A 19,828-nucleotide genomic window follows, 5' to 3' on the forward strand; every position below is an offset into this window, starting at 1 on the left:
CCCCCCCGCTGATCTTGCCAGTAAAGGTCCTCGTACAGGCACTTCCTGTTATAGGGTGACAACACTCTCTTCCTGTCTCACAGTTGTGCTCCTGTGTTGTCACCCTGCCACATAGGCTTCAAAAGGTGTCTCAACACACGCAGGCAGGGTCCAGCATTGTCACCAACAGGAAACCCGCCCTGAGAAATGTCAGGCAGCCATCGCTGGAATGCACATAGACAGGAAGTGGCAGCACAAAGCCTGCAGAAGAACAGCAGGGCTGAGATGAATGTAGGAAAAGAAAGGTGAAAACAAGCATTTTGTTTACAAAAAAAAAAGACACAAATGGGGAATTTATCAAAACTTCAGCGGTTTCCTATGGCAACCAATCAGCTTCTATTTTCCATTCCAAGCGTAACTAGACAAATGTAAGAGAAGCTGATTGGTTACTTTGGCCAACTGCTCCAGTTTAGGTAAATCCAGCCCCCCCCACAATCCAGTTTGGGTTTTATTGTGACCGATAGATGGGATGTCCTTCATTATACCTCTTTCCATTCGTTCACGCAGAAGATTCGGTAAGAATCGTTCCCATATTTCCCGATGCCGTGGAGCGCGATCGGATAACGCCACTTTTTGGTGAGATATTCTTCTGCAGAACACAAACGGCACGCGGCGATCATTGAAGTGTTCTAGGATCATTGATGCAAATACAACACAAGCACCGTAGGGACTATTCAGAAACCTCTATTCCCTCAATAAAACAATGAGGTCATATGGTGGTCACATGACTTATCCTCGGAGGTCAGGAGCTGCTGTCAATTGAACTATGGAGGGCTGGACGGGGGGGACGTGGCAGCTGTAGTCTGACTTTAGGACTACAGGCACGCTGCGCACCGGCACGGCATCATATATCTCCCAAGACCAAAAGACGAGGGACACAAACTGACCAAGCTTGGAAGGATGCGCTTCCCAACCTAGTGTGGTTGGTTACAAACAGGAAGGGGTTGTTTCCTTGGGGACTGGCAGGATCACCAGGTATTCTATAGCTGCAGCTAGGGATGCACCAATACTAGTATCGGCATCCGTGCCGATACCGAGTATTTGAGTACTCATATTTTCCCAAATGCTCCGCTACCGGAACTTCCAGTCAGAGTGAGATTTGCTCTGACTGGCAGTGCCACGAGTGAACATGGAGCCAGCTTCCTGGCTAATCAGGAAGCCAGGCCACAGGTAATGACTCGCTGCCCGGATTCCCGATTGGCTCAGAAGCCAGCTTCCTGGCCAAATAGTATTGAGCTGGCTTCCCGGCCAATCAGGAACTCAGCCAGCGGGTATTGGCCTGCCTCCCGGCTTCCTGATGGGCCGGGAAGCTGGCTTCATGCGGATCTGCTGGGAAGCAGGCTTTCCGGCCAATCAGCATCGAGCTGGCCAATCAGCATGGTGCCGGCTTCCCAGCCAATCAGGAAGCAGGGCCGCAGGTAATGACCCGACTCCCGGCTTCATGATTGGCCGGGAAGCCGGCTTCATGCTGATTAGCTGGGATGCCGGCTTCCTGGCCAATCAGCATCGAGCCAGCCAAACAGCACAGATCGCCCGGGAAGCTGGCCCTATGCTACTGGAAGTACCGGTACTTGGTACCGGCAAGTACCAAAATATAAATATGGGTACTCGTACTCAATACAGAAAAGCCGGTATTGGTGAATCCCTAGCTGCAGCATATCACTTAGAGATTGCAGACATTGTTTGGGGATTTAAGAGATGCTAACTGAATTAGTGCGCAAGGTGCAGGGCTCACAGAGGCGCAAAGACGATAGAAAAGGTTGCCAGGCTCCGAGTTCATTAAAGAGAACAATGTCAGCACTCATGTTAGCTGCCAATTTTTAGAAACTCATAGCGGTGTACTTACATACAGTTCTCAGAGCCATTCGCCCTGCGACATTGCATGTATGTTCGTTCTGTGGGAATGGAGGCAAACACGAAGGTTATTAGTATATTTTCTTCCAAGTTCAAGTGTAATACAACATTTTGGCCACTAGATGGAGCCAATACTTCCTATGCTCCTCAGCTCCATCTAGTGGCCACAATGCAGTATTAACCTAAAATTACATTCAATATGAAAAGAAAACATCCTAATAACTTTCATTTGTGCCTCCATTCGCACAGAAGGAATGTACATGCAATGTCGCAGGGCGAATGGCTGCGCAAATTGGTTACAAATGCGCCCGTTATTGTGAGACTCAATATAGGGGCAAAGTGTAGCTGGAAAGTCACCTACACACTTCCTACAAGAAGACACAAGAGCTCTTGTGTTATCAACTCACACCCCCTATTTGTACCTCGGGGGATATGGAATTTGCGCGTACCTGAAAACCTCACAATGGTTTTCGCTCGCAGCTCATAGAGTCCCAGAGGCTGCAGGATTTCTGCCATGTCCTTCCAGTCTGCCATCCGGGCAACTTCCGCATTTGGGTATTTTTCCAGGAAGCTCCAAAGGACCGGAATCGCCATCTTCCCTGCAGAAGAGGAGAGTTAAAGCCGATCTTCAGGAGGATATAAAAGACACAATTGAATGCAGCACTGTATTCAATAAGACAACAATGGACCTCAGTTCTTTCAATAATGGAGGCTCAGCATCATGGGTGGGTGTTACCTAGGACGGTCTGCATGCAAATTGTCCGATACTTATCTCCGATACCGGAAGTTCCGATCAGAGGGAGACCTCCCTCTGTCCGGCAGTTTTAAGGGAGCATGGAGCCAGCTTTCATTCCAATCAGGAAGCCAGGCGGTGGGTTATGACCCACCTCCCGGCTTCCTGATTGGCTAGGAAGCCGGCTTCACTTATTGCTAGGCAGCCTGACCTCGTACCCAATCAGGAAGCCGCGCGGCACCCGGCTTCCTAATTGGTCAGGAAGCCAGGCTGCCTAGGAACAAATGAAGCCGGCTTCCTAACCAATTAGGAAGCCGGGAGGCAGGTCATGACTCGCCTCTCGGCTTCCTGATTGGCCTAGCCTAGCAACAAGTGAAGCCGACTTCCTGATAATTGGGGCACACGGCACCGGTACTCGGCACCGGTACCGAAAAACAAAATATCAGTACTCGCATTCGATACCGAAAAAAACGGTATCGGTGCATCCCTACTGCCTAGGAACGCCCACTCCTTACAGACTGACACCTACCATCAAGGCATTTCATATTTCTCCAGTCTATGATAATTAAAACATATTAGAACATGTTTTATTGTAAGATGAGATCTGGAATTGTCTCCAGAAAATGAGTTAGAAGAAGAATTTTGGATCGGTGTTTGTCATGCTCACTTAATCTAGGCTCTATATTACAAAAGGGAACATAGAAGTACCATTTATTTATTTATATCAATGATGTGACATGGGACGTACTAATAAATTAATATTGTTATTTTTGGTAACGGGCCCACTTTAGGTGCATGTGGTTTTTCTTGGTACTTCTTGGTTCGCCCCTAAGAGCTTGTGTCAATGGATGAATGCAGCAGTTTGATTTCAGGTACATTTAAAAGCAGTTTAAGATGCCTCTAAAATCGTTCAGACTTTAGACGACGCTTTCTAAACAGCATCAACCTGCTTTTGCATTCCCATTGACTTGCTGGAAGTGAAAAGCAGTTCCGATGCCAACAAGTACGCGTTTTACTCACCGGAGGTCTTGTTCAGGAAGATGGTGGCGAGGAGAAGCTTCCACGGATCGTGGAAAAGCGTTTCCTGAACTAAATTGAAGGGCGAACGAGGGGGTGTCCATTTGGAGAAAGCTTTTCGTCTTGGGGGATCCAGAGCTGCAAGAAGAAAACAAAAACTACATCAGCCAGACAAATGACAGACACACATGACATTTATAATTTTTTTCTACTTCAATACTTTTTTTAATTTTAATAGTACAATACATAACAAACACTATTACATCCATAAATACATAATTAAAACAATAATACAAAAACAAAAATCAATACATTAAACAATAACAAAACAATTCTCATCATACCATATTACCTAAAAACACATTACTCCACAAAATACCAATAGCAGATAAAAGAGACATTATAGACAAACACCATTTCTATATTCAAACCACTTATCCCACATTTTGCTATATTTATCCATGTTACCTCTATGTTTAAACTTAATTCCCTAAAATCCAACCACTTTATCTAGTTCTTTCTTCCATTCCTCCACTAAGGGAGGCGTTGCTGAAATCCACCTAAAGGCTATACTAGGCCGAGCCACAAACAATGCCCTCGTTATTGCCACCTTCACATAGTATTCCACCTTCACAGATCCCAAAATACCCAAAATACTTATCAATCGATTATTAGAAATATGAACTCCAAAGGCTTTATTTATTATGTCCACTATTTCCTGCCAAGATCGTTTCAACTTCGGACAGTAGATGTATCAAAGAACCTGGTTCAACCCCACATTTTGGGCATCTAGAGTTTTCCTTACACATGACATTATTGACTCTGAAGGGAAACTGTGTGAAATCAGTAAAACGTGTCAAAGATCAGTAAGCCATAAGAATCTTCAAAGTTACAAAATGGGTCTTCTAGCTTTCTCCAGTATTAGGTCACTGTCATATCATATCATACCACACACACACCTTAAAAGGAGAACTATGAGGTGCGTGCTTTTCACTCACCTCATAGTTCTAGCCGACCTGTGACAATGAGACTGTCACAGGTCGGCTCAGTAGATCGGGAGGTGAGAGAACACATACTGGCGTTCGCTCACTTCTCGATCATGTCACGGCTCTCTGCTGTGACAGGGGAGGGACTAGATTCCCCCCTCCGATCCGCCAGCGCTGACTGGCGGAACGGACGGAGGAGGGTACAGCTGGCTCTGACTCTAGATAGGCAGAGCCTGCTGTCACTCACGCAGCTGGGCGGATCCAGACATAATTGTCGGGATCCACTTCAGCTGCGCGTCTCAGTATAACGCGAGCTGTAGCTCGCGGTATACTGAGATTAGGGTGACGGGAGGACGCTAGTTTGTGTCATCCCATTACCCTAAGGAGAACTATGGGGAAAAGCCCTGACCCCATAGTTCTCATTTAATGTCCTCTGCATTTAAATGGAATTTATAGTATTTTATTTATTTTTTAACATGTGAATGTGAGCAGTTTAAAGTGTATTTTTTCAACCTGACTAACTATGTAAAGGTTGCACTGTTTACTACAATGTATTTTGTTAGCCTGGTCCCAGCATCTTCTGTAAAACAAAATTGCAAATGAGAGCACTTACCTTTCATGCAAAGATTGACGTGTCCAAAAAAAAAGGTGATCTGCACCGAGATCATCAACAACCGTGTAGCATTACCAGCAATAAAAGAGACATTTTTATTTAAGGCCTTGGTGCAGATCCCTTTTTTTTTTTGTAGCTCTTTATAAATGATGGCCCCATATAGGCTGTGATGTATGCGAAAGGCAATAAGGAAAGCTGTGCACCTTTCTTTGTGAAAGACAATTTGGCCTGTGCAGGAAACCGCTTTCGACCATGCTGGAAGGACTGGCTGTTCATGCATCCCAATGCAGAGCCCAGAACCAATTTTTACCGGCTTCATTAAGGGTGGTCGAAAGTGTTTCTACACAAGAAAGGAAAATGGAAACGGACCCAACGCCTCAAGTGCACCAATCCCCGCATGAAAGTTAGTTACTATCATTTGTATTATTGTGTTCTTACAGCCATAAGGATCTTTGAAGGCCACTGAATTTTCCATGGGTGGAGTCACATGTCAGGCCAACGTGCTGATTCTACCACTGGAGACGTTTCCCAGAGAACTGTGTCTGCCAGGCCGAGAGGGTACCACTTTAAGGATATATCCTGTAAGGAAGATCTTTTAATCAGCCTTTTTTTCCGATTCCTCTTGAATCAGTTTCTTAATTTCTTCCATCATTGGAAAGGAAGGAACCTCCTTTTCCTCACTTTCTTAGGAGTAGGAGGTCCTTCTTCTTCCCGTTGTATTGCTTTTCCAATAGCCTCAAAAAAAAGGAGCCACTAAAGCAAAATCAAATGGGGTGGACTCCTCTGTCTCCTCTTTAGAGGATCTTTTTTTCCTCCTGGATCTGAGTGGATGAGTACCTACCAAATCCATTGCCCTGCTCCTTTTAGCACCTGAGGGGCTTGAATACTTTTCTGTATGCTCTCTGCAATGGCCTGATCAATATATGACTTGAATTCTTGCAAATCTGCCTCTTTAGCTCTCGTGGCTTCTTTGTAGCAGGTAGCACACAATATTTTCATAGGAAGTGCCTGAGCACCGCAGGCCCAACAAGCTGCATTTGCTGGAGGAGCTGCGGTGAGTCTTTTCAATGGTGAGGGAGTTTGACGGTGATGATGCTGCAGACTACACAAACGCCTATGACTTGGGCGCACTGTGATGGCGAAGTGAAAGAGAAGCAGATGAATAGCGATGACTTGAACCTGTAGGCGATGAATGTCGAGTTGTCAGATAAGAAGTAAAAAAAACAAATGGTACCTCACCGACCTGTAATAGTGTGTAGCAAATGAGCGGCAAAGAGTAGCATAGAAAGCACAGAGGAGCAACATGGAAATCAGACCAGGATGCAGAAAATCAGCACAACACCAAACCCGCCGGTGCTGTTTAAACCTCTGCTCCGTGTGAAAGCATGACCTGGTGGCGTCTCCGTTGTCAAGCAATGCAACACACCTTATAGCAGTCAGGCCACCAGCCAATGTCAGAGGAGAGGACACAGGGACAGGATGCCTGCGGCGCATGCACAGACTGGAACCCAGAAGCTGTAACATCCCGGCGGTTCTGAAGGTTGGACATCAGCGCATGCGTGAAAAATTTAAAGAGAAAGAGAACTGCAACCCACCCAGCAGGAAAATCCCTTCTAAGGCAACGTGAAGGTAAAAAAAAATAAAAATCACAGACATACTTAAAGACAGAACACCGCCAATAATGATCAATGGGATTGCATGTAAACAAAAGCTTGCTTAGCAGCCATAACATTTAGGCAGTTTATTATCCTAAAATAAACCGTTGTACCCCCAATATGATAGATTTACTAGTCAACTAGGGGGGCCTTAAAGAGGCTGAACCAGGGTGGAACATGGTAGGGAGTTCTTGATATGATGATGATGTGTATTCTCTGTCTTATAGACTAGTTAACGTGGCCTTTGACTGTTCATGACTATTTCAATTTTAAAATTAACATTCAGTTCAATCAACCAATCATATTCAGATTAAATAAGTAAACAGGGAATTCATTTTCATGCTTGGATAAGTGAATATTGCGTGAAGATTCTCTCCCTCACTGTCACATTGCCATGATGGACAAGATGAGAGTTTGGCCTTTACATTCACCACTGGTTGGGAGCAATGCCAGTCTTCATCATGAAATGATAAAATTGTCCACAAAAATAATTGTGCAAAATGTTTAATTTTTTTGCCTTTTTTTTTACAGAAACCATAATTTTGTGGAAAATACAAATGCAGAATATTTTTTCAAATACAAATTGAAATGTAATGACAGCATTTTCTGATCAGCCTCTGGTCAGATAATGATACAGTAGGGTGGCCTAGATTGAATAGGTAAGGGGCTTTGCTCCTCATAGGGTGAATCGGAGCTGGGCTGGGAGCTGGAAGCAGGAATCAGGGGTGTGTTGCATCGGGGTGATGTTTGAGCATAGGAAGTTGACTGGTCAGGGAGATTGTGACAGGCTGGAGGCTGTGGGGGAACAAGAACAGGATAAGGTGGTGGTGGAGATGAGGGCTGGGGGTTATCAGATTGATAGTTGAATGGATAAACATAGTGCCGGTGGGGCTGGCGGGGAAGGCTGTCTGATGACAGATAAGAAGTAATGAGATGAAGCATATCATGTCTCATGGCTACAACTCTGTCTTCAGATACTTTTTCTAAAAGTGGAACCAATGAAACTGCAAAGTGGTACATTGGGCTTTGTTCTGACTGCCTATCCTCCATGAATGTGTTAAGAGCCCCTAGTAGCTGGTCGTCTCCTCCGTGACTGTGACCCCGGATTGAGGGACGACAAGAAACCAGTGGTCTGGGTATTCCTGACGAATATAATGTTAAAGGAGCAGCCACTTTGGCCTCTGCCCCCTGCATTGCCTCAACTATTGTCGCAGAGTTGGTGCCATCAGGCCCCACAGGGCTCAATGGATACTGCTGGCTGCTTTCACTTTCATCTGAGTCATGTGATGGGTCTTGCTCTTCTTCAGCAAAGCTGCTTTCCATTCTAAAAAATAAATGTGTATCATAGTAAAAAGAAATAGGGAGCCTTTTTTACGTGATAAACACAATGGGGGGTATTTATCAAAACTGGAGCAGATTTGCACTGCAGCCAATCAGCTTCTCTCATTTTCAAATCTTACCTGAGCAAACTGAAGAGAGATGCTGATTGGTTGCTATGGGCAACTGCTCCAGATTCTGTTTGCCCCAGTTTTGATAAATACACTTCATACCAACACTTCAGCTAGTGGAAGTATTGGTATGGCACGTACCTGCTGGCTCTGAGGCCAATCCTCCGATCCCTTTTTTGCTGCTGAAGTTCTCTTCTGTAATTTTCTTTCTTGCTATGCCAACCTGTCTTTAGCAGTTGCACTAAAATAAAAAAGTGTTCAGTATGCTTATGTTTTCTTTGTAGGCTTCTGGCTAGTGGACATTCATAGGCATTCAGAATTCAGATTGGGCAAATCAGCAGTCTGCTACATTGTTCAATCAACATGCACAACCTTGTTTAAAAACCAATGGAAATGGTCACGCCAGTTCCCACAGAAGCAGGATGGGGAGAGACTGCTGACCTTTTCTGCCCATGCACCAATTACCTTGTCATAAATCTGGAGAAGTGAGCTCTTGAGTGATTTGGCGATGCAGAATCCCCTGGGGCGTGAGGTCTAAGCACTAGTCGATCTTCTCTAGAGCTCCTCTTGGTGAAGATGGATTTCGCTGTGTGTGGGTGCCAAGCCACGACCCCCGGGTTCTCCCTGCGGCAGGCATGCAGACAAGCAGTGCGAGAGGATATTGGCACAAGGCAGGGTACAGGCGTGCAAAGGTGAAGAGAAGCTCCAGGAGACAGGCAAAAGCTCAGGGCAGGCGGCAGAAGAGCGAATCTGAGGGACAAAGCCAGGGTCAGTACGCAGAATGTCTATCCAAGGAAACAGGTAGCAGGACAAGAGCAAAGACACGGGTGAGTGCTCAGGCAATGGGAGCTGAACTGAGCATGGGTTAAATACATAGAAAATTGGGAGGGTGGGCATGAAATGGTCAAGGAGCAAGGCATTTTAATCAGCAGGCAAGACAGGCGGCGTGTCCATAGTTGCTAGCTCTGTGCAGGAAGAGAACACCTGGTTGTTGAAGCAAAGTAGAAAAGAAGAAAGAACGCATCACAAGCGTGTGGAACCACAACTGATCAGTGACATACAGCAACTGGTTAGGGTACTGTTTGGTACTTTTTGTCACCAGCAGGACAAACTTCCTGGTAACAATTGTCTGTTCTACTTCTGTAAATTGTTTTCTGCCTTTACTTTTATATTTTCTGTGCCAAAATAAAATAGCTGTTACACTTTTTACTTTCTTTACCGAAATTAAAGGAGAACTATGGGGTTAAGGCTTTTCCCCATAGTTCTCCTTAGGGTAACGGAAGAACACAAACTAGCGTCCTCCCGCCACCCTAGGCTCAGTATACCGCGAGCTACTGCTAGACGCCGCAGCTGAAGCGGATCCCGACAATTGTGCCGGGATCCGCCCAGCTGCGTGACTGACAGCTGGCTCTGCCTATCTAGAGGCAGAGCCAGCTATACCCGCCCCCTACCCCGTCCGTTCCACCAGTCAGCGCTGGCGGATTGGAGCGGGGAATCCAGCCTCTCCCCTGTCACGGCAGAGAGCCGTGACAGGATCGAGAGGTGAGCGAACGCCGGTATGTGTTCGCTCACCTCCCGATCTACAGAGCCGACCTGTGACAGTCTCATTGTCACAGGTCAACTAGAACTATGAGGTGAGTGAAAAGCACTCACCTCATAGTTCTCCTTTAAATAACTGTTGTTACAGCTTATTTCCTCTTATTTTTTTGTGCTGGTAATTCAATAATTCTGTATCATCGGACAATGTTACGTAACAGAAAGCAAGGTATTCAAACATCTTTCTTTCGCCACGTAGAGGAGGAGAGGGTGAGTGTTGCACTTCCTGTGCTAAGGTGACTATGCTGCTCCACCACAGATACAAAAGGTGTATATTTATAAAGCAGCTAATCTCTCATTCACTGCAGCTGAATCTTCCTGGTACATGTATTTGGCAGTGATTAATTCACTTGTTGAGTGCTTGCTTTATAAGGAAGGCTGCTGTAGCAGCTGATAAGCTACAATGGATTTGATTACGTTTACATGTGTAGCTTTAGGCATAAAGACAGAAAGGTCACACAGCAGTGGATTGAAATAGGATACATGGGAACATTTTCTGAAAGGGAAATTCCACCTTTTGCAAAAAATAAATGCATACTTCATAAAAGAAAAAATGTCTATTTATATATATTTTTTATATATTGCAATCATGATCAGTAGATCTGCGATCTGACCTTGTTTCATACAAACAGACAAAAAGCTGGCGGCACATCGGGTTCCGCTGGATTAGTTTATTGAAGTTTGCACCACATCACTGGTGACCCTCTCTTGACAGGGGGCGGACCTTGGGTGGGACACCAGAGATGTGGTACAAGCTTCAATAAATGAAACCAGCCGAATGCGGTCATCTTTCGCCTCTTTTATATGGGCTCATATTGGAGTGAGGATTCACTCCCAGCGGCAAGCACCGGGCTCATTCCTTCCCTGAGCCGTGGAGGAGCAGTGCTTCTTTTGTGTGTTCTGACCATGTTGCATGTTACATACTAAATATGGGTAACATGAAACCTAGTCAGAAAGGTAAACTAAGCCTTTTACTTTTTTTCTAATGTGGCCTAGAAAAATACATAGATGTTTCTCATACTGTACCTGGAAAGGTAGTGAAAACAGCTGTCAGCTGTTATGTGAGAAAACCGAATGGGGGGTGTGATATTTTAGTTTTGTCTACTGAACTCGGGGGTACGACTTTGAGGCATTTTCAAATCACATTGTTTTGCAGGTGTTCTTACAAGATGGTCCCCTGGTTGTGAATCTTAGGAAGGCTTTGGTTCCAGGTAAGAAAGCTGTCTATGTTGATCCAACCTGAACTGGTCATTGTCTCTCTCTAATGTGCTCCTCTACTCTTCTACACACAACACACGGCACAAAAGATGAATGCCCTAAGGTCACAGTAGGAGCCAAAGTTGTAACGTGCTGGTGTAAAAGGATGCTTGCATCATTTTATCACAGCAGACAAATATCAAGTATGTCAACAGCACGCCAGGATTCTGAGCCTGATAAAGGGGACCCTCTGAGGCCCCGAAAGCGCTTGCAATTGAAATGGCAAATTTCATTAAAATGGACTTTTGCTGATCACTTTAATTGGCGTGCTGCTGACATCCTTAATATCCGTACATTGTTCACGGCGCCATCCGTGGTCACTACGAGCACCCACCTGTATACACAGGATATTCATGGATCCGCTAAGGAGTGCAGCAGGATACAACCAATTATTTTATCACAACACACGCACAAACACAGTGCATTGGTGTGCAGAGGCTGTTTGCCTTGTCTACGTTGGGCAATGCTACCCAACGCGGCTGGTGTGAACAAACCCCTAACGTAAATGATCTTACCATTGTGTGTTTCTGCGCTTCACTGCTCCTGTCTTTCACTGCAGTTTCAACAGTCTGGTAAGGCAAACTCCCTAGGTGGCTAACTGATCTTATATCAGCAACTAGAGGCAGAATCTACAGATCTGGAACAAAGCCATTCAATATGGTACAAAATGTAAAATCTACGTCAATATATACTTTCAGGAAGAATACAAAGTGCATAAGCATTAAAATTGGCTAGTCTCCCTTCAAAACAAAAAAGAGAGGAAATTACAGACTAAGGATGGGCTCGGGCATGTTCGCAGCTCCACGTGCCGAGCCCGCCAGGAAGCTGACAGCGCGCCAATCACAGGCACTGAGACATTTCCTGATCTCTGCAGCTGCGGACCGGGAAAATGTCTCAGTACCTGTGATTGGTGCTGCGCGATATTCAGCTTGCTGGCGGACTCGGCACGTGGAGCTGCGAACACGCCCGAGCCCATCCTTATTACAGACGCATTCGTTTACAGCTGGCTTTCCCCTGTGCCTTTGGGGTTTCTTTGCCTCCATGCCATTGGTTTAGGCCCATCTATTCACTAGCCAGGCTTACGGTCCTGTGTATTGGACAAAAGGTTTGCTCTAAAGCTGGGCATACACTTGGCCGAGTCTTGCTGACTTGGTCGAAATTCAACCACCTAGTGGCCCCGTCGTCAACAAAAGTAGATTTCTCAAACAACTTTTTTTTAAAGGAACCAGAACAAAACTTTTTGGCCAAACAGTGTCTGCAGCCAAGGTACTCTGACAATGGCACACCCACTGCTGACAGAATACAGCAGCCCAGCAGGGGGATTCCCCCATCCACGCTAAAACACAGTGCATGGCCAGCTTTAGATGTCTACCAGAATTCTTCTGATATAACGGCCAGATCAAAGGCCACAGGCTTAGAAAAAAAGGGAACCCAAAAATGATATTTTGCTGCCTCCCACCTACCCAAAACCTTTACAAAAACATTTGATGGGCTACACAAACCATCTTTTGTGGCTTTCTTGGAGAAGTAGGGGCTGGTCTTTCTTTTATCCACCTGTGATCTTGTGATGGAATCTGTGATGAAAACACAATACACAAGTCATGCATGGGCTGGCAGACATTTGGTCTTACGTATTAATGCAGTCCATTCATAATTGCTACGTGGGGAATTCTGGAGAAGTGTTGTTTGGTTTAGAGCACCTTCCATACAACATAATTCATCCTATTCAAGCGATATTTGGTTTATGGAGTTGATAATCATTCTTACACAGATTTAACAATAATCAGCAGAAATGATTTACTAGGGATGCACCGATACCAGTTCTTCAGTAAGTACCGTTACTGGTACTTCCGCTAGCACGGAGCCAGTTTCCCTGGCAATCAGGAAGCCAGGCGGAATGTCATTACCTGCCGCCCAGCTTCTAGATTGCCCGGGAAGCTGGCTCCATGCTGTTTGGCTGGCTAAATGTTGATTGGCCGAGAAGCCAGCTGCCCAGCCAATCAGCATCGAGCCGGCATCCCGGTCATTATACAGAGCCCAAGAGCTTACACAAAATTGTACTGAGACAAAGCCTTAAAAAAAGAAGTTTTATCTTCGAAACGCGTTGCCGCCTTACCTCCACATACAGCGGTCCTGTACCGCGGATGCTCCTCACTCCTTCATTCCACTAATTTTCCCTCCGCTGCCTGTCCCTTGCTCCTCCTGTCTCCTGCTGCATTTCTCTACCGCCCCTCCAGTGGTGAACACTGCTGCACCATCAGTGTAGTGCCGCCTCCTCCTCTCCACACCAGTGGCAGGCACACTCACTGGGCTCCGATCCCAGGCAATCAGCATCAACCCCCGCTGCCCGGCTTCCTGATTGGCCGGGAAGCCGGCTCCATGCTGTTTGGCCGGCTCAATGCTGATTGGTCGGGAAGCCAGCTTCCTGTCCAATCAACATTGAGCCAACCAAACAGCATGGAGCCGGTTTCCTGGCCAATCAGGAAGCCAGGCGGCGAGTAATTACCTGCTGCCCGGCTTCCTGATTGGCCGGGAATCCAGCCCCATGTTCCCTCGCGGCACTGCCAGAGGAAATCTCCCTCTGACCGGAAGTTCTGGTATCGGGGAAGGTATTGGAGCATTTGGGCAGGTACTCGTACTCGCCCAAATACTCGGTATTGGCACCGATACTAGTATTAGTATATCCCTACTATTCACTACGGGATCCCTACGATCCCATATTTCTAGACAAAGGTGATTTAATTACCCTTTGAATTCCCAGAAGACGTTAACGAGTCGTCATCACTGGAATTGCTGCCCGTTTTCCGGTTCTCGGTTTCAGGTTGTCTCTCCAGCATTGGTGTGGATGTCGGATCTTCTGTGTCCTCTGTCACCAGCACTGGGTCAGAGACGTCTGTGGGATCATCTGCCTTATTATGATCAAGCTGCTGCTGTGAGTCTTGTAATTGACTTTCGCTTAATGTGCTTGCTTCACTTGCTCCTCCATTGGGATTTTTGGAAACAATGTTCTTTCTCCTGTATTTTCTCTGTTTTGTCTGCGTCTCTGGTTTAGTGGAAGAATATTTTCTTGGCCTTTTTATCCTGATAACATCCTTCAAGGCTCTTTCTGGTCCTTTCCTGTGACTCTGGACTCTCTTCCTGCCAAAAGATTTAATTGATGTTGTATTTCTGTCATCCTCATCCACAATAAACGGATCCTCTTCTGTGATTTGTGTGTCCTCAGCAGGGTCTACAGGCTGTGCTGTGTATTCTTCTGTCACGACACTCAGGGTGGCTGAACTATCTCCATTATTCTTATTATTGCATTCTGTGACAACACTTGTTTTGGACCTTTGTATCTGAGAAGGAACTGAGAAGTCAAAATCTTGCAGGTTTATCTGGACATGATGGGTGTTGAGATATTTTAGGACAGCAGTTCTTGATCGAAGCTTGGTTCCTTGAGGGCTAAGAGGAGAGAAATGAGAAGGACTTATACTTTAATGTAAGTATGTTGGAGATGCTTGACCTCAAAGGGCAGTATACTCCATATATTCTGGGAATGTCCTAAGATAAGGCCCTTTTGGATTTATATAACGACGCTGCTCCAAAAAATAGTTGATCAGACTATACAAGATGACCCTGTACATTTGCTTTTAGGCCTCCCCATACCACACTTCCCGAAACCCCCCCGTCCCATGTAGAATTGGTGCGAAGGATCCATGAAATTCACAATATGGAATATCTAACGGCCCGAATGCATAATAATATCCATGAATTCAATCAGGTGTGGTCCCCGTGGCAATCACTTGAAAATACCAGTGGGAATACCCTGCTCTTAGACGAATTATCATCTCCCGTGAATCAGAGATAAGAAGCATTTCTTTTCTTTCCCTTTTTATTATATTATTGTATTAAAGGAGAACTATGGGGTCAGTGTTTTTCCCCATAGTTCTCCTTAGGGTAACGGGAGGACACAAACTAGCGTCCTCCCGTTACCCTAAGCTCAGTATACCGCGAGCTACAGCTCGCGGTATACTGAGACGCCGCAGCCGGAGCGGATCCCGACATCGATGTCGAGATCCGCCCAGCTGCGTGAGTGACAGCTGGCTCTGCCTATCTAGAGGCAGAGCCAGCTGTACCCGCCCCCTCCCCCGTCCGTTCCGCCAGTCAGCGCTGGCAGATCGGAGCGGGGAGAGGGGAATCCAGCCCCTCCCCTGTCACGGCAGAGAGCCGTGACAGGATCGAGAGGTGAGCGAACCCGGTATGTGTTCGCTCACCTCCCGATCTACTGAGCCGACCTGTGACAGTCTCATTGTCACAGGTCGGCTAGAACTATGAGGTGAGTGAAAAGCACTCACCTCATAGTTCTCCTTTAACCAGTTAGGTATATGTTTCATGACGATTTAATTGCTTTCCAACTATTGTTATAGTTGACTTATACTTTTGCATACACACTAAAACTTGAATAAAAACTTAAATCAGAATGTAAGTCTAAACTACGAATGACGGATATATTGTTTCCCAAAGCACACAACCAATTACCATGGTTATAGTCAAATGCTCGTTTAGATCTTGGGTACCAAGAAAAAGGACTTTTATTCACCTGATTCCCAATCCCTTAAGGTTACAAGATCTGCATCCACAGCCTCTTCCCCCCTGCTCTCCAGTGGTCAGAGACCAGCTGACCTGATCAAATACAATGCAGGGCCCATAGCCCCGCATTGTAAGGCCCCGTTCACATTGAGCGGTTCGCAAATCGCGCGTTTGCCGCGCGATTTGCATTTTGCGCGACTTCGCGCAAATGCTTCCATTGAGCAAGCTTGAATCGCGGCTAAATCAGATCCAAAAAGGGTCCTGCTGTAGCGACACACGACCCGCGACAGCAGAACCCTTTGCCCCATTGAGAAGCATTGGAGAGCGATATTGAGGGACTTACCGCGCGATAAATCGCTCAATGTGAACGGGGCCTAAGTGAGGCTGCTGAGGAACAGTCAACAAGCTGGGGTGTGGGGGAGATAAGGCAAGGGCTGACTGCCGGGGGAGCAGGAATCAAGCAAGTAAAAATGCTTTACCCAGGTACCCTAGACCTAAACGGACATTTAACCCTTGCAGTGCAGGGGCAGCCCCCCTACATGTGGAGTTTTGTGGTTTCCCTATAGATAGGTTTCAAAAGAGAAATAAAGTCAAACTTTTTTGGCCCTTAGGAGTACATTTGCTAATGTATTCTTGTACCTCAAAGTCAGCAGATAGCGGGCTAATGTTCTGCTCTGACTCGTGAACTGTCCCTCTGCATCCTCACATCTAATGCAGGTCTACAGGGCCAGGCATTAGATGTAATGATGTCACTGGCCTCTGACCACTGGAGCCAAGAGAGGAAGAGACTGCAGGTGCCGGTTTTGCAGCCAATGGGAGCAGGTATCAAGTGAGTAAAACCGATTTACTTCAGTCCCCTGGAAATAAACAAGCAATTAACCCTTGCAGTGCAGGTGTAGCCTGTCTAGAAGGGGAGGTTTGTTTGTTTGCCTGCATATACGCTTAAAAAAAATCACCAAAGGCATTTGTAACAAATCAGCAAAGTTAAATGGTTTTAAATGCCCAATGGTCATATAAATTAACCCTTGCTGTGGTGCTTCCCCAACGCGGCAAGGGTTAACTGCTTGTCTTGGTCCAGGGGCCGAATTACAGAAGATACACTCACCTGAATCTCGACCCTGTGGCAGTCGGTGCTCACCCCTCTCCCCCCCTCCACTCTGAATGTGGTATATCCCTCGGCATCCTCACGTTTAATGCAACTCAATGGACTGCATTAGACATGATGACCTAGGCAAGGCTTACACTGCCGGAGCCCGGGGAAGAAGAGGCTGCGTCGACCAGTCTAGCAACCCAACGGGATAAAGTGAATATATTTCCTTTATTTGCGCCCCTAGACCAAACGAGCAGTTAACCCTTGCTGTGCAGGGGCAGCCCCACTGTAAGGGTTAACTTTTAAAATCCTGGATTTCCCCTTTAATAACTGCTATAAAAATGGGCTTTGCTAATGTGGAAAAGCAGAATCCTGATCCACAGCTACATGGCTGACATGAGAAGGAATGTCTCAGGGTCTATAGCTTATACAGTATGTGAGCAATGTACGGGTCACCACCTACCTTAAAAATACCACATCAACCCTCCCCGCCGTTTTCCCAGTTTTTCTGCATTTAGTGATCTTCGTCCAGCCCTCAGGATGTGTTGCCGGGATACTGGAATTTGCATCTTTTGAGGGCTCATCTTTCTGCGATTCGTTGTTGTCGCACAGTTGTTGGGGAATATCATGGGATTCCGTTATGTCCGCGGCTTCTTCATCAACCGTTTCACTACAAGGAAAAAAAAATATGAACGGACACGCTTTATTTAAGAATATTAAAGAAGAACTATGGGGTCAGGGCTTTTCCCCATAGTTCTCCTTTGGGTAACAGGAGGACACAAACTAGCGTCCTCCCGTCACCCAAAGCTCAGTATGTAGCGGGCTACAGCTCGCGGTATACTGAGACGCCGCAGCCGGAACCGATCCCAACATCGATGTCAAGATCCGCCCAGCTGCGTGAGTGACAGCTGGCTCTGCCTATCTAGAGGCAGAGCCAGCTGTACCCGCCCCCTCCCCCAGTCAGCGCTGGCGGATCGGAGCGGGGAGGGGGGGAATCCAGCCCCTCCCCTGTCACGGCAGAGAGCCGTGACAGGATCGAGAGGTGAGCGAACGCGGGTATGTTCGCTCACCTCCCGATCTACTGAGCCGACCTGTGACAGTCTCATTGCCTCAGGTCGGCTAGAACTATGAGGTGAGTGAAAAGCACGCACCTCATAGTTCTCCTTTAATAGGAGCCCCTTCACATGATATAACGTATCTTTTCGGTTTATCTGTCCCGAAACGTCTTAAATGGAAAAAAACCCTCCTATGTTTTTGATGTCAGTGACAGGGGTCATCTTTGCCACTATTCTGATCTTCAGTTGCCATGGTGCTGCACATAGGACCAGGTATGACACCAGCCATTTGAGGGCTTGACAGGGGCGTCCGCCATGAGTGGTGTCACGCTGTGCGGCTGCCATGTGTCACCAGCTGGGATGACGTCACGCACGCGTGTGATGTCGTTGGGTGCACGCATGACGTCATTATACACACGCACAATGACGTCACATGCACTTAACTGCTGTCGGCCATCTTGGTGATGAATGCTGGCAAAGAGAGGAGGGGACGTTCACCTGGTGGGATAAGGTATGCTGACGGTTCCCCTCTCGCGTCACTGTCGTGCTCTCTGTCCATGACCGAGTACCTGACTTTTCAGAGGGGGTGACACCAAATTGACTGTCAGTCATTTTGGTGTCACCCGGTGTGTGGGAGCCCACACCCTCCTACATGTAAGGCCATATATAAACAAACAAATTAGGATAACTGTCACACTGGGAGACTAATTCTTAATTATTACTGAGCATTCTTATAACACTGATTACACTCATCACTAAACTAACTACATAAAGGGAATAGGAGGAGGGAGGGGTTAAACTGTAAAAGCAAGACTTTTCAACAATGTTTGCTAACGTCATTATCTGGCTCTTGTTTACCTGTCCGGCACGGGGGCCGCCATGATGCATTCCCGCCCCGGACCCGCAGTCACGTGACACAGGTGAGACAAAAGAGGCCTGGCGGCGCGTGCTCAGTGTGTGGATTCCCTCCGCGCATGCGCCAATCTGTGCTGTCATCGGTGGAGGGGCGAGGCTTGGCATGGTAATGAGCGCAGGACTGTTGTGGCGACCGGAGGAGACGGAGCACCGGCCGGTGAAGTCAGTGTGATACCGGAGACATGAGGGCCGTTCCTACCTGGGTGGACAAAGTCCATGACAGGGACAAGGTGGAACAATGGTAAGGAGGCCTGCAGAGCGTGCATAGCGACCGGGAGCTAGGGCCCAACTGTGCATAGCAACCGGGAGCTAGGGACCAGAGGGTGCATAGCAACCAGGAGCTGGGATGCCCAGTGTGCATAGCAACCGGGAGCTGGATGCCTCCGTGTGCATAGTAACCAGGATGTCGGGCCTCAGTGGGCATAGTAACCAGCATGTCGGCTCCCGGTGTGCATAGTAACCAGGGGCTGGGGGCCCCAGTGTGCAAACCAACTAGGAGCCCCAGTGTGCACAGTGACCAGGAGCTGGGGGCCCCAGTGTGCATAGCGACCAGGAGCTAGAAGCCACTGTGTGCAAAACAAACAGGATTTTGGGGCCCCGTTCTGCATAGCAGTCAGCAGTCAGGGGCCCCAGTGTGGGTAGCAGTCAGGGGCCCCAGTGTGGATAGCAGGCAGGTGTTAGGGTCAGTAGTTTGCCAGGTTAAAGTTACTAAATTACTTCAGAAGTAGTTAGTATACAAACATTGACTGCTTTGGACTAAAACCTATTTGTGTCATTGTGTGATATTGAGTCAGCTGTGTTCTGCCTGTACTAAATTTGCTTATCCATGTTTAACAATGATGACCACCGCTATATTAATAACTATACATCTTTTATATCTCTCCAGTATTTATGACTTGGCATTCAAGCCTGATGGCACCCAACTGATAGTGGCCGCAGGAAATAAAGTTCTGGTAGGTGATGATGATGATTTCACATATAATATATATATATATATA

General features: G+C 46.8%; 2 protein-coding genes across 3 annotated transcripts in view; one reads left to right on the plus strand and one right to left on the minus strand.

The window, feature by feature from the left end:
- The window catches only part of MBD4 (methyl-CpG binding domain 4, DNA glycosylase), a 19,455-nt gene extending 659 nt beyond the window's left edge, over positions 1-18,796 (minus strand). Inside the window, exons 1-8 of the mRNA XM_018555220.1 lie at positions 18,774-18,796; positions 18,198-18,386; positions 17,324-17,530; positions 13,945-14,642; positions 12,701-12,772; positions 3,647-3,781; positions 2,343-2,492; positions 525-628 (exon numbers count right to left, since the gene is read on the minus strand). Coding sequence (XP_018410722.1) covers positions 525-628; positions 2,343-2,492; positions 3,647-3,781; positions 12,701-12,772; positions 13,945-14,642; positions 17,324-17,530; positions 18,198-18,386; positions 18,774-18,796 — 1,578 coding nt within the window. The remainder of the gene's footprint in view (positions 1-524; positions 629-2,342; positions 2,493-3,646; positions 3,782-12,700; positions 12,773-13,944; positions 14,643-17,323; positions 17,531-18,197; positions 18,387-18,773) is intronic.
- Positions 18,797-18,924: 128 nt separating this feature from the next.
- Positions 18,925-19,828, plus strand: part of IFT122 (intraflagellar transport 122) — a 52,493-nt gene continuing 51,589 nt past the window's right edge. For both annotated transcript variants that reach the window (XM_018555244.1, XM_018555243.1), the window contains exons 1-2: positions 18,925-19,071; positions 19,717-19,783. In XM_018555244.1, coding sequence (XP_018410746.1) covers positions 19,013-19,071; positions 19,717-19,783 — 126 coding nt within the window. In that variant the 5' untranslated portion in view covers positions 18,925-19,012. The remainder of the gene's footprint in view (positions 19,072-19,716; positions 19,784-19,828) is intronic.

The sequence above is a fragment of the Nanorana parkeri genome, unplaced genomic scaffold (genome assembly GCF_000935625.1).
Source record: "Nanorana parkeri isolate BGI_ZX_2015 unplaced genomic scaffold, ASM93562v1 scaffold188, whole genome shotgun sequence".
NCBI lineage: Eukaryota > Metazoa > Chordata > Amphibia > Anura > Dicroglossidae > Nanorana > Nanorana parkeri.